The sequence below is a fragment of the Ammospiza nelsoni genome, chromosome 2 (assembly GCF_027579445.1).
Source record: "Ammospiza nelsoni isolate bAmmNel1 chromosome 2, bAmmNel1.pri, whole genome shotgun sequence".
In the NCBI taxonomy this organism is placed as follows: Eukaryota; Metazoa; Chordata; class Aves; order Passeriformes; family Passerellidae; genus Ammospiza; species Ammospiza nelsoni.
In genome coordinates, this window is record NC_080634.1 from 112,562,257 (window position 1) to 112,586,540 (window position 24,284).

General features: G+C 37.7%; 1 protein-coding gene across 10 annotated transcripts in view; it reads right to left on the reverse strand.

The window, feature by feature from the left end:
* CASK (calcium/calmodulin dependent serine protein kinase) overlaps positions 1-24,284 on the reverse strand; it is a 185,316-nt gene that overhangs the window by 42,653 nt on the left and 118,379 nt on the right. For 7 of the 10 annotated variants that reach the window (XM_059493308.1, XM_059493307.1, XM_059493305.1 and 4 more), the window contains 4 exons: positions 22,854-22,937; positions 21,204-21,303; positions 16,112-16,129; positions 8,279-8,400 (listed from right to left, as the gene is read on the reverse strand). In XM_059493308.1, coding sequence (XP_059349291.1) covers positions 8,279-8,400; positions 16,112-16,129; positions 21,204-21,303; positions 22,854-22,937 — 324 coding nt within the window. Of the gene's footprint in view, positions 1-2,603; positions 2,722-8,278; positions 8,401-16,111; positions 16,130-21,203; positions 21,304-22,853; positions 22,938-24,284 lie in introns of those variants that run through there. The other 3 variants (XM_059493309.1, XM_059493303.1, XM_059493311.1) reach the window with 2 other exon arrangements.

Below are 24,284 nucleotides of genomic sequence, written 5' to 3' on the forward strand. Positions count from 1 at the left end.
TATTGACTGTAGAAGCTGCAGTTCTCCACCAGTGACAGCAGATGTTGAAGACATGCCAGACAGTACAAAGACATAACCAGTTATTCTGTTCACACTGCAAATGTTTTAACATCTTTTGCAAAGATGAAATATGCCAAACTAGCATGAGATAAAGGTACTGATTTGCACATGGCAGTACCAACAAAACCAGCACAGCAGCTGGAAAACCAAAATTCAAAGGTCCCATTTAAAAAAAGCAAAACTGTCACTCTGGAATGTACCAGTAGTAGTGTTGGGAAAAACTTAGGCTTAGAACAGTATTTCCCAAAGTACTCTGCCATATTAGTGACTTCAAAGACACAAAAATCCCATTATTTCAATAACAGAGTCACTTTTTTTTCTTCTTTTTTACTGCACTGGATATAATTGAAGCTGATCGTAAAAAAACCAAGGCAGAGCACTTTTTAGAGATGACACCATGCAGCTGATTAGATAAAAGTAAATGTAAAAGACATTGAAGTGCAGGAGGGAGTTTAAGATAAAGGGTCTGGAACAGAAGTATAAACAGAGGGAGCAGAGAACTTGGGGTGTTTAGTCTGGAGAAAAGGAGGCTCAGAGGAGACCTTATCACTCTCTATAACTCACTCAAAGGAGGAGCAGGCTGGGGGTTGATCTCCTCTACCAAGTAACAAGGGATAGGTCAAGAGCAGATAGCCTGAAGTTGTGCTAGGGAAGGTTTTAGATTAGATATTAGGGAAATTTTTCACCAAAAGGGTTACCAAGCACTGGAACAGGCTGCCTGGTAAAGGGGTGCACTTGGCAGTGTTGGGTTTACAGCTGGACTAGATGACCTTAAAGATTTTTTCCAACCTCAACGATTCAATAAGCACCAGGAAAAACAACTCCCTCAGTACAAAAGGGCTTTATAAAGAAATTTATTCCATGGAAAACACCTTGCTACACCCCACAGAATAACCTTTGCTCCTGTCTTTCCCCCACCTTTCAATAAGGACTTTAATAACCAAGAACAGGAACTAACAGAGTTGGGTTAGGTCTAAATTTGGGCTTCATTCCCAAACCTGTTGGCCAAAGTACCTTGACAGGGTTGGACCATCACCCTGAAGAGAAAATGCTAATGACCACAAACCTCACTCCAGGGGGATACAGAACCCATAAAACCAGTAAAATCCACAATAACCAACAAGAACACAGCTCCTCCCCTGCTTTGTGATGTGGAGCATACCTTGCACCAGGAGGTGCTAATGCTGGAATTCACAACTATTCTTGCTTCTCCCTATTCACATGAATTTTTCTGCAAGGAAAATTCTGTATCAATTTTCTGAGAATAAAAATACATAAAAATACACTGCAATGAGATCACCAGCACCTAGAACAGTCACCAGGCCCCAGCCAAGAACCTGAAGGACTGGAAGAAGGAGGCAGAGAGGACCGACTGAATTCAGAGACAGAGGCAGAGCTCACTGGGCTGTTTATACATTGCCTTTGGGTTTTTGAATGCAAACTAAGTGCAGACTGAAGTATCACTGCAAAGTTAAGCTCCCAACACTAAGAAGCTGAAGCATTATTCAAGATTTGCAGCCCAGGTGCTGCAGCATTTCCTTATTTATGTCATTTCTCAGAGCAGATCCCAAACTCTAGGAGAAACAATAAACCCAAGAATCTGAAGGTTTATAAGGAAAAAATCCCAAACACAACAGGTAGCCCTCATGGTTAAAAAGAAACTTGAACTGCACACAACACAAGAAGTGAAGAAAATGTATAAAGTTAAATATGAAACTGATCCTCTTTATCTCAAGACAATATCAATGAAGTTAATTAAATATTTCACAAGTGTCAGGAACACAATGCTATTGTTCTTTGATGTATCAGGGCCCAGTAACTTAAAACCAGACTGAAATAATGGGAATTTTTAGTTCCACATAAAAAAAGAATTTGTGGATTTTGGAGTAAGAGATGTTGGTGCACACAGACACAATGACACAGGGGAGATGACATCAGGCCAAGAAGAACGGGCTACATACTGAAATTCCTATTTAAAATACATTATCAAGCTGAATTTCACTTGAGAATTCACCACATCAGTATCAAGCTTATAAATATTCAAAATGACAGAATATTAGTGAAAAAGAAAACAGGTTAAGCATAACAAAGTATCTCTCACAGTATCACGAAAACTGAGCCAGAATTTTGCATTGTTGGAAAGTGGTGGATGCATAAATTTCTCAAAAATTACTCTCAATTAATAAAAAAGTAACTGTTGGCTCATATTTGTATTAGCCTTGGGTTTAAGAGATTCACTCACTTATCAGTATTACATATTATAAAAATGTGGAACAGTGCCTTCTGCTCTGAAGACTAAATATAAAATAAATTCCCCATTTCATTTGTAAGGCAGAGGAACAGGAAGAACAAGAAAACAATGAGAGGATGCTGAGTGGCAAAGTGATCCACCTATTCCAGCAGCAGAGAATATGAAATGCAAAGGTACAATGGAAGAGAAAATTGAAAGTATTTTAGAGAATGATTATGAAATAATGCAGAAGGAATTCCAGGACAGCTTCTGCTTTTTGTGTTCTTTCAGACAGAGCTTCCAGAGAAGTTACCTGTTGGAGAACAAATGCACTGCTCTGGTGGTGATGATCCTGCCCACCTGCTGAAGGAATCCTCCCCAGTTCTCCCTAAGGCTTGGCCATTGCTCTGTCTCAGTGCTGGGAAAGGAGCTCCCACTGCAGTGTGGGACCGTCCCTCCCACGCCTGGGCTGAGCACGCTGCCTTGCTCTGGGATAAAAGCCAGATTTGATTCCCCAAATAGCAAGGTGCCTTCCTGCCAACATACTTTCTTCTGGTATTTTTTTTAAACAAATATTTTCCATGTGTTTTTGTCTTACAATGATATGAAATAAAGGACAATTAAAAAGATGAAAACAATGTGTTTTAAAAATGATTAGGTAATATTTCACTTAAGCATAACATGCTCTGAGGGCTTTTAAGCAAGGCATCCATAACACACTTTGTGGTCTGTTTTTGCAAAAGAGAAGCATTCAAGTTTCACTAAAACATGTTCCTCCTATAAGTGCTAACAAAATCCGTATTCAAGAGGGTAAGGACCAATGAGCATCCAAAAAAACTCACACCACACTATGTGATTCACATATAAAATCATTCTATTCACATCAAAACACAGTAAAACTGGATGATCTAGGAAAATATTTAAGCTTTTTATACCTATCTGCTAGTTTTAATTTCTACATCATATGATAGATATTCCACCAGACTATTCACAATTTAAAATAAAAGAAAAAAGGAAATGAAAGCAACCTGAAGAGAAAAACCTAAAAGTTTTTTGTTCCCCCCCCTTTTTAAAATTATAAAGTATATATTAGAATTGTTAAAATAATACACTTTGCTCAAAAAAGAGCAGATCAGGAATAAATACATAGAGAGTTTAAAACATTGTCAAGCAGAGGACTATAGTATCAGCCCTGCCTGGACACTGCTGAATAACTGCAACTTTTACAAAGGACATTCAAATTTACTGTGCCAACATCCAGCCTGGGAGGATAAACAGAACAAACCAAAATAAACCCAGCAGAAAGCTTTAGCCAAACATCTAAGAAACTAAACTGAGGTTCCAACAACATTCATTTTAGCAAAAGAGAAAATATGTTTCCTTAAAAGTCTGGACTTCAGGACCAAATCTGTTTGGATGACAGAGTTCAAAAGAAATCCTAAGGAAACTCTCAAGTGTGCACAGATGCAGGTTCCTGTGAAACACAACCATGAGCAGCAAAGGATAGCAGACACAGAAGTGAGATTCTCTTGAGAAATCAGCATGCCTTAAATATATGCACTGTGAATATAAATTAAACTAAAAAAAGAAAAGTGGCTGCGCACATAGAGATGATACAAATGGCCAGTGCAAAATTTACTTATCCTCACTTAGTTAAAACCATACGTGTGTAATGTGTTAATCCAGCAAAAAGTAAAATAAACTTTCTTGAAAGCTTGTAACATTTCTATCACAGAAATAACAACACTTACCTCAATGATTCCCTCTATGAAAATTTGTAACAAACTTTTAAAATTCACTGCCAAAAGAGATCAGCCTAGAGAACTATCTCTGCCTTGGGACAGACAGATGCAGACAAAGCCAGCAGAGAGGCCCCAGCCACACAAAAGCTGATATTGTTCTCCTGCTGGGTGAAAATCTCACTTGTAAATTGAGGGACATGTGCATTCAGAGTCAGCCCAGCCAGGGCCCTGCAGAGGTGACCACAGCACAGGAGAATGATTTCTCTCATCTCCTTCAGGGCAGGCAGCTGCACCAAGCAGCAGCTCCTGGGTTTCCATCTGAGCAGAATCCCTTTGATGCACTGACAGAGATGAAACATCATGGATAAAACACCATGGATAAAACTCTACCCCCCTAAGCACAACCTTGAAGCCCACTAGACTTTAACAAATAATAATTGAAGTAAAAGACCTCCAAAATTAGTAACCTCTTTACAATTCTTTCCAGTTCTTTATCAGTCCTGCTGACACAGGACAGCAGTGTCTCCCAGGATGTCTTTCATGAAAGTCAATAAAAAAGAATTGAATTCAAGCATTTGATAAAGCTTCTAAAAATCTGTCCATGGTAATAAAAAACTGCTTTCACTACTTAAATTTAACTCTGTTCTTCCATAAAGTTATTTATATACTGTACTGCATTCTTTATCATCTAAATTGGATGCTGGAATGAAACAGTCTATAAAGCTTCATATAGTCATAAATCCAGACATTTCTAAGTGACACAGAGAAATGTCCTACAGCATTCACCAAAATTTTGATCATCAGAGATGAACAGAGCAGGAGAAAAGAAAAATCTGTCCAAACCAAAGTTACTCTTTTACTTAAACAAACAAACAAACAAAATCAGTCAATAAACAATAAATGTTTTCTAGGCAGTAAATATTTCTATATGGCTGTTTCTAGAAGGGCCTTTACTCTTTGCAGCAAACACAATTAAGTTTTTAAAAATGAAATGTGAAACTTCTGTGCAGGAAAAAACCCACTCAACACAAATAATAGGATTCTATAAAATGATGAAAAAAACACACAATGAAACTATTCAATAAACTCACATCAGGATATGCTTCTGTATTGCAGAATTTGGCTGAGAGTGATTAGCTACTTTCTAAGCAGTTGGCACATTTCTTCCCCTTGTTTTGAACACTTTTGGCCACCAAGTAAATTAGAAGAGAGCCTTAAGACAGTTACCTAAACAAATTAATCAATTAAAAAGAATCAATAGGATGATACCTTTTGGGGCCTTCAGAGGTGCCTGTCCTCATAACACCCAAGTTAATGAATTACTGAGAAAGAAGATTTCTATTTTGTAATCTGAAAAAAACCCAACAGATGGGTAACTTGCAGCCTTAACAAAATGATTGTTCTTTCCTTCCTGGCCTTCAGAAAAAGTTATTTCAGAGGCAAAATAAGATATTTCAGCAGCAGGCATGATCTACCATCATGTGCTTAATCTAAAAATAAGGATAACTCTTGAGAAAGAGTAGGAACACGAGAACAAATTTAACTGTGGAAAATGGCCACAGAAGAGAAACAGTATTTAATGCAAAGTGACAGCCACAACTTCACAACAGAATAGAAAATTCCTACTTAGTGGGATATGATTTATGGGTTACTTGGTCTGGAGGCTTCAGTAACCCCAAATTCTCTAAGAGGAATAAAAGTTTTCCCCGGCAGAACTTCATCCAAGTACAACTGGTGATTTTTCCTGGGAAAAAAAATTGGAATACTATTGATACAAAACCAGAAATCAATCTCCCACATGTAAGTTACTGACATGAAAAAGCTACCCTTCCAAATAACACTGAAACTTGCTTCAGGCTTTAAAAGACTTATTTCAGGACACTGCATTGTTTCACAATTTTAGTTTGTATTTTTCTAACCAAAGTATCCTTGGGAGGATTCTATCATTGCCCTTCCACATAGCATAATGAAAGAAAAATGCTTTTTGATGTCATTTTGTTCTCACAGATATCTTTATAAGGTGCAATTACCTGCATCCCTCTCTGTTTATGAGAATAACTGATGAAGAATGTGAAAATTCTACAACTTCACTGCTGGTTTTTCTTATTTGAAAAGCTAAAATATATCATTACAGCATTACCAGGTCATGAATGAAGTACCAGGAACCTGACTGGTACTGTCAAGAGCAGAAAAAAGCAAAAGCATTGCAGAAGCATGAGTTAATGTCTGGCAGACCTATTACCCTGAAAAATACTGAAACTAAGGCCATGTGGTTTATCAAAGCCCAAGAAGTTATAAGATAACACAATAATGGTTAATAAATATCTAAAACCTTTCTGCATGAGTAACACAAATATTTTGGTTCTTACTACACTCATTTTATTCTACTCCTCTCCAGATTTTTTATTTCTTGTTCATATTAACTGAGCACCTTTCTGTACTGCAGCATGCCATATACAAAGTAATTTAAGCATCTGGTACACAAGCTAGGTGAACTTAAATTGGGAAAAAAGATTCATATTTTAATGCAAATTACAAAGATGAGTTATTGGAGATGCAATCAGGAAGTCATGAGCTCCTAGTCCCTTCCTCCTGTGTGCCCCATATAATTTTATGCAATGCCTGTTGATGTAAAATGCACGAACACTTATCAGAGAACAAAGATGAGAACTGCACTGTTGTGCCAGGGCAATGCCACCATCACTGAGCAGCAAACCTCATCTCTGGATGCTCCAGTCCAAGGGGCAGCAGTGCTGTGGGGGAGGTCTGCCAGCAGCTGGGGCCACCTCCAGACTGGAATCCCTTAAGCTTCAAGAATGCACAGAATTCAAGTGACTGATCAAACAGTAACAAGTGTACAAATCATTCACTACATTCTAAAGAGTCTGCACACCACAGGACCTGTGGCACTTTTTATATTCAGCTTGTGCTCCTGCAAAGCTGCACAGAGGAACCAGAGCATTCAACAGTTTTGCAGAAACTCTCTCAAGTCTCTACAAACATCATCATCTACCTGCAGATCAGACAGCTAGAATGACTTCTACTCCTATGGCTCTTTCACTGGGTGAAAAACACACACATCTTGTTAGATTTGTGATACTCACTGAGCTGTGCAGTTTTAGACATTGTACAAAAAGGTCATCATCCATGTGATCACACAAACATTTTGGTTTGATCCAGGAGTGCATATTTTAAATTCATTTCATTATGCCCACCTACCATTTTTTTATTTTTCACTGTACACTGTTACCAGAGCATATTTACTCTCAAACAACATTAAAATAAAAGATGCTGTTCACCTACCAGTGGTTATTCAACCCACAGGACTGCAGCACAACTGGCATAAAGTAAAAGCAGTCAGAACACACAGAAGTGGCAGCCCTGGCTCCTCAGTGCCAGCTGCTCTGCAGATGTGTCACTGCTGTGTCACAGCACCTGCCAAGGTGCCCCTGTGCATTTGGTTCCATCTGGAGTTTTTTCTCAGTGCAAGCTGTAGATTGCTTTAGAAAAAGCTGGTCTTCCCTAAAAGCAAGTCCTCTGTCTTCAACATGAAGTATCCACATATCCCAGATAAAAACATCAGGGGAAGTACTTTTTCTGCTACTTTTTTGACTTTTACTTTAGACCTCTGTGCTGTGCACATACAAAGTCACTGACAGCATGGTGTGCTTTTGAATTTGTCATTCAGGGAGTGTTTTGGCACTCAGTAAGACACTGCTGCTTTATGGACTGGCAGCTCTCCAGAACCACAGAGAAATACAGGTTTTAGACGATTGAGCATATAACATACCACGTCCAAGTGTGAAAGAGAAATGAGCACACCTTGGTGGGTGCATCACACAAAAAATTTCAGATTTGTAAGAATATCCCCAGACCTGGCCTAAGATTAGTACATTTAATGATAATAATAATAATAGAACATGCACAGTTATAAAGTTGTAACTCATGTTTAAAAGAAAAACTAAAATCTAGCCCTTATTAAGGGAAAAAAATATTCTGATTAATTATTTTAAAGCAAACCTATTAACTACAACTCTTAATCACTTACACATCCTACAATACTTTATATTGCAGTCCTAAAAATGTATTTTTGCATAAAGTGCTGGAGGATTCTTACATTCTACAAATAAAGAAATTGATTTTGATATCAAACAAGAAAAGAGAATATGCTAAGGATAAAATAAAATGTTATCCAATGGACAACAGATCCAGGAACACATTCAAATTTTTATCACAGAAAACTTACATCTAGTAATGTGTGAAGATGCTGATCCTGGAAAACACTGTGAAGAAAATCTAAGTCTTTTTCACTGCAGTCTGTAAGTGCATGAATTTCTTCCAGGCTGTCCAGCACCTGTGAGACTGCTCCTATGGGGCAACAGACAGGGGAAAAAAAGAGGAAAAAAATCAATAAAGCAAAGGCTCATGGTAAACTGAACTTTGGAAAAGGAAACTTTCAATTCATCTGGTACAACTGGAATAGGATCTTAAAAAAGCTGGAGTTTTAACAGGAAAAATCACTGAATAAATTTTACATATATCAAAAGTGCTCACAGATAATGTAATTATACATAAGAAATGGCTTAATGGGAGAGAGATCAAAACCTGATTTTATTAAGCTCAGCTTTGTTCTATTTTAGCCTCGCTCCCAACAATGTCTCATGGAGCCACTTGCATTATTGGCCTGTCCTCACCATTCCCACCCCAACCTTCACTTCTCTTTTTGAACTGCCAGGCAACTTCAAATGCATACTGTACAATACTGAAACATCAGTAAGAATTATTTTGAAATCAAATCCCAAACATTGGTAAAATCAGGAAGAACCAATGCTTTCACAAATATTTTTAAAATCAGCATCGGGATAAAGGAGGGAAGAGGGAGAAACACCTGACCGCTGAATCCTGGGGGACAAAAAAGGCTGCAATGTGTCTTTGTTCTGTTTGTCCTGCTTGCCTGGTTATCTCCTACCCTGCTTTTTCAGCAGGGCATGGTTTTGGGTCAGAGGATGATGGGGATGATTTTTATATGGCACGGGGGTGAGAGAGAAGTGAGAGCTATGGAGACAAAAAGGAGAAATAGGAGGCAATATGGAAGGTGCAAGTCCATGAGGGAAAGCTGAACTCTCAGCAGGAGAGGACAAAGAAACACAACACAAACCCACAGTAAACCACCCCACAGTGGTTCTGTGTGAAACAACTTGTTTAAAAATCAGAGTATCAGTGGTGGCTGCCACCTGTGTGCTTTACTAGGATGCCAACTTTGGCTTATCTCAACACCCATGGATCATGTCTTCACTTTTCCCACTGTGGTAAAAGCATCTGGTAAGAGGCAGCATATCCAGTCAGTGTCTGCAGCACTGCTCTGGTGGTCTGGCAGTGAACAACTGAATGCTTTTTCATAAATAAATTCTTAATTCTGGATACTGAACTCTAGACATTCTCTATTTCACTAATTTCTCATCAATACGCTTATTCTGTTTACTTATACATTTGCCTGTGTCTTTTTGACAAGATAGATAACATCTAAAAAAATTGCTGCATTCCTTGAAATTCTATCTTCTATTGCATGAACAATTCTTATCAGCCCTCCTTAACTCAAAGGCTTTTGTACTGCATTTTCAGAATGTAATAAAAACAATATACCCAACTGCCTCTTAACTACACAAGGAAAAGTTAACTTATTTCTCTGAAAATCTTGAAAAAGTTGAATAAACATAACAAAATAGACAAAAACTACTATACAAGACTTGCAACCTCATGGTTGAGGAGAAATAAATTACAAATCTAGAAGCTCTTGCATCGCATTTAGTACAAACCTAAGCCTAAAATTCTCCTCACAGTTCTCTGTACAAGGTTTGAGAACCACAATATCCCCCTCACTCACAGCTCTTGTCTCAGGAACAATAAAACTTAATTCTCTCCCATCAAGTGTCTCTGACTACTTACACCTATTTGATGGACTAATTTATGTTCTTTCAAAAATCTGTGGCTGTCAGCAAATAAAACAAATGGTTTGACTTTTAGTAGTTGTTGTGCATGAGGTTGGGTGCACTGAAAAAAGAGAAAAATTTGCTTCCTCTTTGATAATGAATAAGAATGCTCATCTGAAAGGAACCATTCACATCCCTCTGCCAGAGGCACAGCAGGAAACCTGAGGAAATATAAGGACAGGGGATCTGCTGGTAAGAGGATGGAGAGATCACAGCTAAGCCTCAAAGGCAAGGAAAAAAACCCACCCAGGGACCCCAAAAGGACTGCACTGTTTCCTTTCCATGTTCAGCACATCAGTTAAAGATTGATGGAATTAGAGATCTCCAAGCCTGAAGAAAAGTGCTTGACTTTCAGCATCCAGTTGGCAGAAGAAAATTTGTTAAAATTCTCTTTTATTTCTGCTGTTTTCGTGCTCAGAGGTATTTTTATTTTATTTATTTTATTTTCTAGCAAAGCTTCTTTTTCTGGGCTCAAAGCCCTTTCTGTGTATTTGGGGTATTTAAGGAAAACTCAAGAGAAGATTCACTTCAGAGCCTGGGGATCTTAAGAGCCTCTAATACTGCTCAGTGTTGCCCATAATCCCCAAAACCTGAGCCAAATCTGGAACCAGTAAGAAGTGTGTTCAAAGTTGCCTGTAGTGCTGTGTTACTGTGAAACACCAAATGCTCTGGACCACCACATTCCTTATCTGACAGTTTTATTTCCTTTGCAAACTTTATTTTGTGGAATACTCTGAGGGCTTTGAAATAGAAATGAAAACTATGATTTTTCAATATTTGCATCTCAGCAACCTCTTGAATATTTGGGAATTCAAAAAAAATTAGGGTTTGATCATTAGGTCTTTTTTTTTCTCCTGTCCACTGGTCACATTGAATAGGAGGCTGTAAATAAAGTTTCCAAGAATGTCCTTAAGAAATTTGATGGGACTTTGTGACAGTGGCTTTGTTAATCTCACAAATGACAGTTTTTACCTTATGGTTTTATTTTTACCTATAATCTTATGCTTCACCTACTGCCATGCCCCTCACTCATTTACAAATAATGTGCACCTATATGAGAAAATCGCATAGCAGCAATATACTGACAGCATGTTAGTGCTTAAAAAGAGTAAGAGGACAATTTTACAGGAATTTTTGTGAACACTTAAACTCTCTTTGTTACAGACATCCGTTAAAATGTCTAAAAGTCCCTTTCAGAAGAGTTTTAAATTCGGGGAAGAGATATTACATAAAATGAAGTTAACCAACATTTACAGCACACGTGTTTCTAAAAAGATTAATATTCAAGCTGAATTTCTAACCTTTGGGGAAAGTGTAAAGCTGTTCAATATTTATAATTAAAACTTATATCCTCTTGAAATAGGATTTAAACTCTTTTCAATATTGCAAGTGCACCCACTTTAACTTTTATCACAGATGATAAAGGACTATTATTACAGTGAATTATTACAGTCATACAAACTAAAATCTCAGACTTCTCATGGTCTGTAGCAGTTACAGACAGAATCTAGAAATATGAAAATTAGAATGATGCATAAATATCAGTAAGGCAGGAAAAATCAGGAAGTTGACTAATTTGACTGGCAGTGTTCATTTGTTTTTTAAGACTCCAGAAATTAAACTCTGTTATAAAATCCTGCTCACTGTCCCAGAATTTTCAAGCAGCCCCAACTTTTGGGTGAGATGAATCTCACCCTGCACCTGAAGTTACTATAAAACCAGATCCAATTGCACAGGAAAGGGTGCAATTCCAGTGATATAAATAGAAGACTCTTCTCTGCAGAAACAGTAACAAAATCCACACCAAACATGGTTCTGTGAGAAGACTCTGGATCCTCCTGTAAATGCACAGAAATGACCTCAGTGTCAAAAGGAGCAGGGACACTCTGGGCCATGCAACACAACCTTGTCTTCCCTGTATTCCCATAAGAAAACCTAAGAAAGAATGGTTGCAGCTACTCAGAGTTTCCTGGGGACTGCCAACTGTGAGAAGTTGAAAACTATGAGCTGTCATACATAAAAAAGAGGAAAAACCACATTAGAATGCTTATGACAGTCTCCTGCAGTCACCACTAGTACATAAAATGCTTTTACAGTTAGTGGAATGACTTCTTAAGGATGATACCCAATTACTTCTGAGAAGACAGAGATGAATTGAGCAGTTTTCTGCCTACTGAGGCAGATCTGTTATTTATCAGAAACACATTTGCCTTGTGAGGCAGAAACTTGGGAATTTATCTTCACACTGTGTAGTCAAAGTTTCCACAGGTATTTTGTGCAAGGCTCTGCCACCACATTTTTGGAGATGGCCAGTGAAAAATAATTTTCTGTTACAGCTGAATTCTGTCTCTAGAGTCTGTAGTTGTCATACAGTGCACCTGAAGTTGCTATGGACACAGGTTCTTCAGGCTGGAAGTAGGCAAAGCCTTGGTAGTGTTGTTACTACAACATCCAGCTCTTCTGGTCTGCAACAGGTGGTTTGACTAGAGAAACTGAACTTTAAAGGTAGGGAGGAGTTGCTTACTTCTCAGAACAGAGTAAAATAGAATTTTAAATACTATTCCAAGATTTGCCTACATATTCTGCAGTAGCCAAGTGTCCCCCCAGTATACAAAGCAGCCCAAAAGTTTGCTTTTCTGAGGCTTCTCAGCACACCAGGGAGGTATAACTGGCTCCCCCTGTTATGTAACAGGCAGTAAACAGAATCAGGAACCTCTTTTCATGTGACATGATTTGCAACACTGTACAACTGAATAAAGGGTTTAGGTAAAGAGACTCAGCTATTGCTACAAAGCACAGACTACACCCTGAGCGCAAACACGTTCTGATAGAGAGCAAAAGAACTCCTCGGTTTATTTTTTAACACTGAATCTTACAAACCCTCATGTAAAGCATCATAAAAATCAGAAATTCACTTCTGAGTAATGAAAACCAAGAATTCAAGAAGCCTGACATTGTTTAAACACAAAACTATAAACACCTTTTTGCCATTCTCCTGCAATTACTATGCCAGAAAATAACTCTGCAGAAGAACTTATAATAATCATTATACTATTAGCAAATTTTTATGAAAGAGACATTGGCAAAGTCTAAATCTCTTAGATTTGTAGAACCACATGAAATGAAGTTCATAACACCATCCACTCCTTTGTATTGTGTTCATTCTTATAAACTATCTTTATTTGATTGGTTTTTCAACTATTCTTCATGTTGTGTAAACAGGTAAGTAACTGTGTCTTGAAGATTTCACAGTGGTATTTAAATGACTAAGAAAGGCTTTGCTGTCATTTGCAATTTCTCTATATGTCACAGTTCAGTCCTTAAGCCAGCCAATCTACAATAAACAGAAGCTGATTTCTCTCAGCCTCATCCCGTGGCTGCCTTCTCATGGGCAGCTGCTGGAAATGAAGTTAAAAGACCAATCCTGGCTCTTAAAGCACAGCCATTTGAGAAGGTAGGATTTACATTCTACTTTGTTTATGAAGAGGTCTGAGGGTAGTACATCCAGCAAGAAAAGACAAAAAAATCATCAGAAATTGTTAAATTTTACAGAGATCAAATATTAGAATGACAAAACGAAGTCACAGGATACAACCTCACAAAAAAACAAGCATGGGCATTATTATAAAGTGCAGACCCTTCCACTACTTTAACTGATGTAACTTCTCAGATTTAGAGAAAGCCAGCTGGGCACCAGCTGCTCTTCATCACTTGCTAAACATCTGCAAGAATCACTGGAGCTGAGATGCCTCTGATCTCACACAGTAATTTGCTGCTCTTTGCTGTTCACTGTATTCCAGAGCAACTGACTCTGCAGGCACAGATGACAGCCAAAGCAGGTGTACACATGTACATGACTGTAATAGTTTAAAATAAGGTGGCAGATACATGTTCTACATATACACAGCAGTGTAATTAACATGCAAGGCAAATAAAGGCTCTGTCCTGCTCAAATTTGAGCTATATGGCACTTCATGACTTCTTCCTCCTTGGACTGAAATCAAACAGTGAAGTTTAGAAACACTATAAATTTACAAATAAGCTCCTACATGCACACAGTTCTGTGAATGCTACTGGGAAGCAAATAAGTGATAAAAGAAATATATGTATATCCATACACTGCATGTATATAAAACAATCAGGAAGAGTGTAGTAAGAGAACTAGAAAGGTGGAGGTTTATGGAGATGACAGCAACAATTCAGAAAGAAGACTGCTGGTGCAAAGGAAGGGTATTGGGATTTACAACTACATTTAAAAAGGTAGGAACATCTAAGGAATACAAGAAAGGAGAGAAAGGCATGTGAAGTCAGAAAAGAAACTAAAGGAAATAGGTGCAGGAGAGAAAAACAGGGAGAAAGGGACTAAACAAAAGAAAAAAGAAAAAGGAAAGGAAAACAAGGGATTAAGTGTTTCCAAACAGCAGATGGAACATAGAGGAGAGTACTATGTATAGAAAACAACAAAGGATGGGAGGGAAGAGGAAGTGGTGGGGGAGAGGACAAAGAGGGCAGCAAGAAACTGATGCTTAATTTTGAAGAGGGCAGCAAGAAACTGATGCTTAATTTTGAAGAGAGACTTTCTACATCCTGCACACACAGGGGCACTGACAGTGGGCAAGACTCCACTTTCTCCTGTCTCCATACTTGGCACCTTCACACAGTTTGTCAACTCTTTGTCCCAGCTACCCCTCACTGAAAATCCAGCCACAGATATGACAGAAGCCAGCCTAGTGTGGTGGCAAAGAAACATGCAGAAGTGCTGTTTTACAAACCAGACCTCTAGCTTACATCTAAGTGCACTCACATGCAACTAAACAAATGAATATTTTAATAGATGAATGCCCTTCACTACCCCTTCCTTAGATCCTATCTTCCTCCTTACAAAAATGTCTAAAACCCCCCTTCTGACCAGCATGAAGGCAGCACACCCTTATAGTCAGTTTGTGGAAGAAAAGTCTCTATGCATGAACAAAAACCCAAAAATCATGGCACAAGCTCTGTATGAGGTTTTTTTTTCTCTTCCCCTACAACTGCTTAAAAATAATACTATCACAAAACTTTTTTACAAAAATCCATTGAACTTTCACTCTCATTTTACTGGACAGGCACTCTGAGTTGAGGAAGTAAGAGGAAAATGAACAACTTCCCCACAATCTGTAAAATCAAAAGAATGAACCAAACAACAACAACCACAAAATCCATGATTGATCAGAGATGGAGGCAGGGACACATGCCCTGCTGACATGTCCTGACCTAGGACAGAAGCAGAGCTGTTAATCTACAAGTCTCAAACTGCTGCAGGAAACCCCCACTTTCTATAGCTTGTTTTTGGGGAATTAGTTTTGCTGAATTAGTTGTTTTTGAAATGGTTGTGGTTTGTATCAAAGGGTCTAAAATTTCACCGCTTCTCTTCCACCTAGTATAGTCTGCAGGTTTTAGAAATACTTGTGGTCCCAGTTTCTCACAAAGTGTGCAGCTGCTTTGCAGCAGAACCTCTTCCCTGTGTGCCAACAAGATTCCTTCATCGAGGAGACACATTTTGGATAGTTATTGAAATCAGGTGTATGCATATCCACAGTGCATATGCATAGATCAGATAACACATATCAACACAGAAGGATCAAGAAAGTTCATGCAAGCTGAGAGAAGAATGTAATATTTGACTAATATTACAGTATATGTTTGGTAGTTGAAAGAAAAAAAAGCAAACATTAGTCCATGAAAACAATTTTGGAATGAAAATGCAAACCCAAAATATACTTTATCAATTCAATGAAAATTAAATTTTAGTTCAGTTGTGTTGCAAATATTAAATATTGGGAAAAAACCCCAAAACTGAGGTAATTTTAATACTGCCTCTAAATTAGAACCTTCAGAATTCCCTGGAAATCATCCTTCTGCTTTATTATACTGTTGATTATATATTACACTGTAAACAGATTTAGTCAATACCAAATAATTTTGTTTGAACAGGCAGTATTAAAACTGAAAAGAGCAGAGAGAAGCAAAAGAAAGCAGATTTTTAAACATGCAAAGACACACACCATAGCTGACTGATATGCCTTAAAGGAAAACAAAGGGATACCTACTTTCTGCTGCTAGAAGTCCTAGAAGGAAGGCAGCATTTGGACAAACAACAAACAGTATGAAGATTTCAGAACAAGCCATTTATAAAGCTGCAACCTAGCAGACTACTTTAGCCACAAAATAGTTTCAACCAAGTGACAAGGATCCCCCCAGTTTTTAATATGGATCTTCTATGTGTGAAGCAAATGGCACGGGCAGACTGGGATGGGAGGAAAACAAACACTTGGCATTGGGAAGGCAGCACATGGATACAGTGTTAGAGATCTATTAATACCAGACTTTTCCCAACATTGGTTAAACTATTTTAAAAAACTCATGGACAAAAAGGGATTTTTCAGTAAAAATATTGTAAGAATTGAAGTGATAAAATAATTCAACATACTGCAAATGATGCACAACATATTAATATACTTAAGCAAAATTTAGCAATGTTATATTGAAATCAAAAGTTTCAGTGAAAAATGTTATGTGAACCATTTAGAAATTCAACCACTTCTTTATTGCTTTTAATTAACAGTATCTTTATGCCCTTTTAAAAAGAAATTAAACATATCAGAGCAAAGATTCAATAGCTGAAAAATCATCAAGTTAATAATGGAATGTTGGAAATACACAAACTCATGATCTCAAAACTGACAGCTGCACTTGTAATACTAGCAAAGGAATTAGTAACAATTATAAGGTGAATATAGTTTTTTTTCCCCCAAGCATTCATATTTTAAAATGTTACACAACACCCTTTGCAAATATTTACAAAATCAATGTTAATTTTTGCATAACAAAGGTGGTTTTTTTTCTTACTTCTGCTGATGAAACTGATGGGTATTAAGATATGGGCTTGTATTGACAATATTTCATGAATTCTAAATCCCATGAAACAACTAATCATTTTAACTTGTGAGTTCAGCCACTTCCATGTATGTTGGAAACAGCGAGTTCACAACTTGTCTGTATCTGTGCTGTTTGACCTTGCTCTGAAGGACTAAGAGATTTAGCTTTATTCCCATTTTCATTATCAAATTTGAAAATCAAACTATCATGCTGTTAAAAACCTCTCATTTGACACAACATTACAGAGTCTGACAAAATAGAAAAGGATTAAAATTTCGATTTGCACACATCAACCCTGAGACAAAATACCAAAAAGCATTTGCAAAAATGCTGTGTGTGGAGAAAATGAGGCAGAAGCACTGAAGGAGCCTCAGTGTGGTTGCTCTGTGTGCAGTGCAAAACTCTGCTTCTGTTTATCTGCTTCCAGAGTGACCACAGAGGCCAGCACTGACATGAATGCAGAAAATACTGCAGCACTGCCACTGCTCAGCACAGATGCAGGAGCACATTTGGCCACTCAGGCTCTTCTCTTGCTCTGAGGTTACCCCGAAACACAGCTTGAGGATCCTTTGCAGGAATCCAGACCTGTCTGTGTCAAAAAGTTGCTCTGAAACCTCTTAGTCACAGTTCAGAAATGGGCAATTCCAGCAGACATCAGAGAGTAACAGCCTTTAACAAAAGGTAAGGGTTGCTTTAATTCAAAGTCAGTTATGCAGTTTTCCAAAGCCTATGGACTATCAATTAGCTTAACTCCAGCACTGACTGGGTTCTGAAAATGTGGCTACAAAAAGCTTATGGAAACATAAAGTTTACAAAAAACCTCTTCAACTTATCAGTTTTTCTAACTGCTGGCCTGAAAATGTAACCATTTTGAATCTACTTAACACCCCATATGAAACAGTTGTCCTCAACTCAGCTTCTCAAGCCAAACTCCAAGAAGCAAAAGAGGAAAAATTAAAAGCTTTACATTGGTGCTGTTCATTCCCAGCCTGAGGCACTGTTATGAAAACACTTGCAAACTGTATGTCAGTACATTCAGCTGGGGGACAAGTGGCCAGCATATGACAGAAGGAGAGGAAATCCTGTCTAGAGCTAATGTGCAATCAGGAGGGTCAGGCACTGGGCAGGGAAAGGGAGGGAGGCAGATGGGGAAGGGCAGCAGAGAGCAAATGCTGTGAATTTCTCTGGCACCTTATGGATTTCATGGTCCACTTCAAATACTTCCTACTGGACCAGTTTTCGTCCTGTGACAGATTTAGCCTTCAGGGCTGCTGACTGCTAACTTCTGATTTATGTTTGTTTCAGCATATTAAAAATATCCAAAACATTTGTTGCCTTGGGGAATACACAATTTAGAATGTCTTGAAGATAGGCAACCTGAAAGTCAAATGTTTCACATTCTAGAGAAGACCATTTGCAGCAGGCTTGTCAGCTGGGCTGCTTGGTGGCTTTACTGCAGAAGTTACTGAACACAGACTGTCAGCAATAAAGCAGCATTGTAGTTTAGAAGTATTTTAAAAGGTTTTGTCACACTCAAAATTCAGCAAGACTGGTTTCTGCCATGTTACCAACAGGATGGTAGCAGGATTAATTCAAGTTTTTCAGAGGATGGTTGCTGACAAAAGAGGAAACAGACCACCCAGTGGTCACCAAGTGGTTGGAACCAAGAGTTGTTAACACTGTACAAAGGAAAAGAAGATGTGTACAGAAAAAAAAAACCTGACTGACCTCAAACAAAATTTATCTCTGTTCATTCCCATCTAATTTAGCTATGCAATTTTCTGACTTTCACTTGAAGACTCTCTAACAAGAAGATCCTTTGTGATTCTGCATCTACAGAACTCATCTGACTGGCTGCATTTAGTGCCTTCCTATCCTGGGATAACCCTTTGGTAGCACAGGAAGATGCTCCAAGGTTCCAGCAACTCCAGGTTTCCATACTGAACTTTGAGAAAGAACACCTCTGGATTAACTGGGCAAAAAGAGAGAATTGAATTTTTCTGCTTCTGTGTTTGGAAAGCCTGGAAGACAGGAAATGTGATTTGCATAACCTAATAAGCATCTATATTTCTGTATATTTATCTCTGTAAGAATTCTGTATTTGTCTGCTTCTGACAACCATTTAATTACAGTGACAGGCTTCATGAAATTTTATAGGAGGAATAATTGGCAACCACATATAAAATATTAAATGGTCTTCATTAAGAGTTTATGATCTGGAATAACATTATGAGGTACTAGGAAGGAAACTTAAATAACCTTAGGATAATCAAGTTTCTACTGCAATTCTTGAGTTTTAATTTCTCAAAACTAGCTTGGTTTAGAATCATCACAAGACCCATCCTCCAAGCCAGAAGTATTTGAAAATATTATTAGTGTACTTCTGAAGAGGAAACAAAATAGATTTCGGTATCTAGGAATTCCAGCTCAAATGTTATAATCTCTGAAAGAGAAAGCTGAAAGAGTTGTAGAGTCTTTTCTTGCAAGGCTTAGTATTCAATATTAAATATTTTGTCAGCTGAAGTAGTGGGTCAGAGAAACATGATGAAAACTACCCACTTAGGATGGTCTCCTGATCACTGTGATCCCCCATCAGTTTGATCAACAATGTCAGGTTAGAGAATAACTTTGCTTTCCTGAGAATTCCAAGTTTTTGTTTCAGTTATTTCAGAGATGAACACAAGCTAACAAAGGATCCAACATAGATATTCTTACAATTTACATGTGCACTGGATTCAAGTATTCTGTGAGCAGAAAAAAATAGAACTTGGAACTTTCCTGTATAGTGCTATCTGAAATTACATCACTCTGAGGAAGACACATGTCCTGTTGTGTGAGACTGAAACTGGAAAGCAGAACTGCTGTTTCCAGATTAGGAAAGTTGCCACTGCCAGTCATGTTGGTGGCCATTCACCACTGAAATGGGGGAAGTAGATGGAAACAAAAATTAAGGCACTGCAAGTAGTTCTAGGTGAAGTAAAACTGACTTATTCTTTCTTTAAAAGAATACGTGGATCCTTCACTGCAAGTACAAGTATCCAAAAGCTGTGTGCCTGAACTTAAGCTATGAGGCTTTGATTACCCATTTGCAATAAAAGATCTGAGATTCTCATTCATTTCCATGGGAATTATGAATGGTGTTCATGTCTAAGGACAAAGAAATGTTTTAATTTTAGTACTTGAAGTTGGATTCCAAGAAGTGAAATTGGAGAATTTCAACCAAGAAAAGTTGCCCCCATTCTTATGGGGCATATCAATCCTATATTAATGACATTGAAATAATTTATAAAAAATTACTTGCTTAAATGAAATAATTAATTTATGCAGTCAATACATAATTTTCTCACCTATAAAAATATTGAGACAGAGAATTATCACACAGCAGGTCAACACACGCAATTAAGTTCCTGAAATGTCTTCCAGAGAAGTCAGTATATAGCTAAAATTTCCTGCCAGTACTCCTAAATTGTTTAGAAAAATTAAAGACAGCCCTTTTGGTCTTAGGTTTTTCTTTAAGGTTCATTTAAATTGATTCTAAATCCGAATTTTAGATCAGACAAACCAACCCAGACTTTTGCACTGCAAATATTTTGAGCAATGTTATGTCAAAATTAAGATACTAACTAAGGCAGGGCTGTGTTAGTTTAGGGACTGACAGGTGATTTAAATTTCTGAATATGGGCTATGGACAAAAGGATTGCTTGGTAATCTCACTGTCCTGTCCAAGGCCTAGAACACAGCACAAGTATTATCTTCCCCTCTGAGTACATGTATTGACTCTCCCTGAAGATTTGGAGTCAGAAATACTGTCCAGTGTGCTTTTAACAGGACACAATCATATTGTTCTCCAAAACAGGAGTCAGGAAACTTTGGTACATAATGGCTTCTTTTTCTAAATAACTATTAGTAAGGTATTAGAGCTTTGCTCCAGCCTAAGAATTCAAGACAAAATTTCAATAAGATTTTATAATCAAGTAATATAAAGAGAAATGTGAGATTATAACACTATTTGTAATTAAATGCGCATACACTAAAAAATAAAAAAATCAAACAGAATTTCTGTAGAAGCTTAAAACTCTGTCGAGTTTTACTCTCCATTTTTGCCAGCTGTGAATGCCATTGTGACTGAAAACTATTCATCCTTCACATGTAAATATTAACTTAATATTCAATTTTATGGAATCTCAAGAAATGAGTAAATACTTGGTACTCTGGCCAGTATGGACATGCTGACTGCAGTAAATACACTTTCTGTTAAAATACCTGAGGAGGTGGGGTCTTCAGAGAAGTCTGGCAGCTCTTCAGGGGGGTCACCATAGAAGGAGTTGAATTTGTGGCTTGACACAGCTGCTAGTACTGCCCCCTGAATAAAAATACCCACACAGTCTCAATTACACAAAGCAGGATAACAAAACATTTCCAGACCCCCTGGATCACTCAGTCTCCTGAGGTCTCTTGTTTGTTGACCTTTTCAGAAAAGATCAAATATATTTTCTAGTCTTCACCTCTGCTTCCCTTTTCACAGTGACCATATCTAACAGAAGAGCTGGGCATACACTAATAAACAGTAAAAATATTCTTTGCAAGGGGATTCATCAGAACAGTTCTTTATGTGAATGCATTTTGAAACAGTAACGGTGAAGCATAAATTCACATTGTAGTACAGTGTAAACAAAAGAACTAATCTCTTTATCTTTTCCTCCTACCTAGACTGAGTGGATTAGCAGGAATAAAAATTCACTTTTTAAAGCAAAACACTATGTTTTTATTTTACAAGTTGTCATAATTTGACTCTGACAGCACTAGAATACTTTGACACCCATAATGCATCAATATAAAAATAACACAGTTATACAGACAATTACTGAGCATTACAGGGGAATTTACAAACCCAGAAAATGGTCACCGCCTCTGACATATATTTACTTGTTCTAGTAAATTACATTTTAACCACTCAGGTTTAAATGCCTCACAGTTATGGAAGTATGGATGAATTTAATGAAACATACTGCAGAACAGTGTTTTGGATAAAATGGCATAAAAAATATAATGAAGGTACAAAAGCTCAGGAAACTAAATATAGTGGCCCCCTCTGGAAGAAATCCAGGAATATCTGAAATTGCACCTAGAACAGGAATCAGGTCATATTCTAAAATGTACTAGATAACATTTTAATGAAAGGATTACCTGGGCATACAAACCACCTAAGAGAAAGAGCTGTTCATGAACTGTGGCAGCTGTGCACCTTCACCATCAATCACATGAAACTTTTGCAAAGCAGCAGCTCAGTGTGAATACCTGATTCTGAGTTTTATTACAAGTTGTAAAACAGCCCATGAACTGTAATGCTCCATGTTTCTGTCAAAATTTTCTGAACCTTTCAGTGAATTCAGAAATGTTTCTGTTAAACATTCCATGACAGGAACAGAAGGAAAACCATGTTGCTTTGGGCTGAAATGTTAACATTCTTTTCAACGTGGCTAAGAAATAAGCTAGTATATAGTTAAACATAAATAGGATAAACTGAAGAGTATGTATTTACTCTTCTTCAACAAAGACATTAAAAATTTTATTCTAAATGTAACACAATAATAACAGAAGTGATTGCACAATTCTCTCTAGTAATTCATATTACACAGAATTACTGAATTATTGAAGATGAAGGCCTCATACACACCTTGGCTGATACCAGACAATTTGCACTGAAATTTGAAAATGATGCACTAAGAAAGAAAGGACAAACAGCCTTTCTAAGACATCATTTCAATAAACATCTGTCAAGGCCTGCTGCAACCTTTTATTTTATTGCTGACTTCAAAGCATGGATTTCTCTCAACACTTTTTAAATGAATCAAGTATCACACAAAATTAAAGATGCGTAATTATACTGTTTTAACACTACATTGAGTTTACCTTTAGTTTTCGTCTTGCATTGAATTTTCTCAACTGTTCTACTGTTTCTGGAAGATGAATCTTGTATGCATAGCGATCTCTCTCCTTGAAAAACCCCACAAAAAACAAACCAAAAGAACATTAAATACAAGCTTTTAATATTCTCTTGACACTAAGAAACCAGACAGCAGCAGCTCATAAATATCCTAAGGAGAATGAGGATTTGTTGCAACTTAAGGAAAACTTCCAGAAATTGAGAGGGATTAAAGTGCTTTGACAGAATTCTTAACTTGGGCCAAGGATATTTTCTTTTTGTAATTGTTTCCCACCTTGCACTAAGACCCCAGTGTTTTGTTTTACTGTTGTGCTGTCAGTCTGAGTCCAGCACTGAACTTCAAAGCAGAAAGCAGTTCTGCTGTTTGGAATTCACAAATCTCAGTGAAGGAACAAGCTCAAGCACTCCTTGACAGGGTGCTGGGTACTTCAGGTGAGGCTGGGAGGTGGGGTAAGTGTCCAACAGGGCAGGAAATGCCAACCCAATGCCAGCCAGGAAGAATTCTCCATTGTAGGTGCAAATGAAAAATGTGCCAATGAACAACTGCAGTGACAGAAGGGACAAAACTTGCAGCAGCCATCTACCTTTTCCCCCTGAAGCTACATAAAAACATTAATTTAATGTGTTTATCACATTGTTCTCCTGAATTAGAGTGAAACCAGAGCAGTCCCTCCACGGCACTAAAGATGTCTCTGTCTCATGCTGTATTTGCTCCTATCTATAAAAGGTTTAGAAAGCTCTGAGTCAGCAGAGAAGGCAGTTTATTGTAGGCAAAAATGAGAGGACTGACTGGTGGAATGCCTGGCAAACAAAGTTGTCATAAACTAAACCATGTGACTTCCAAGAAATAACAACATGGTCAAAAAGAGACCACAGAGACCAAAAGTGCAAAGCTGCAAAGGCAGAACTTGCACATGCACATTACAGAATTGTCTTTTAAACAAACCTAATTAGCTTAGTTGCTCAAATAACGAAAATTACAGGTTTTCTGCCAAAATGATCCTCAACCAAGCTCTAGCTTTGGCATCTCAATGTGGGTATGCTCTCAAAGTGAAGAAAAAGTCCAATTACAAGCAGGTAAAAACTCCAATTACAAGCAGGTAAAACCAGATCATCTGTGTTTGTATGATATTCTGGGATTCCAAAACATTGTGTTCATTTCCATACCCTTTGATATTTGACACACTATGTACATCCCAGACCAAAGACAGAACTTTGCCTCTTTTTGAGTAGAATGGTTTGAAACCTGCAGTTTCCCAAAACACAGAAGAGCTGCCTTTACCACTGTCATTTCTGAGAGATGAACACTCCCAACCTCCTCTGATAAGCTAGACCATTCTCCAGCTTGGAATAAAAGAGTCAGAGGCAGAAAGAGAGCAGAGAAATGAAGAGTGACT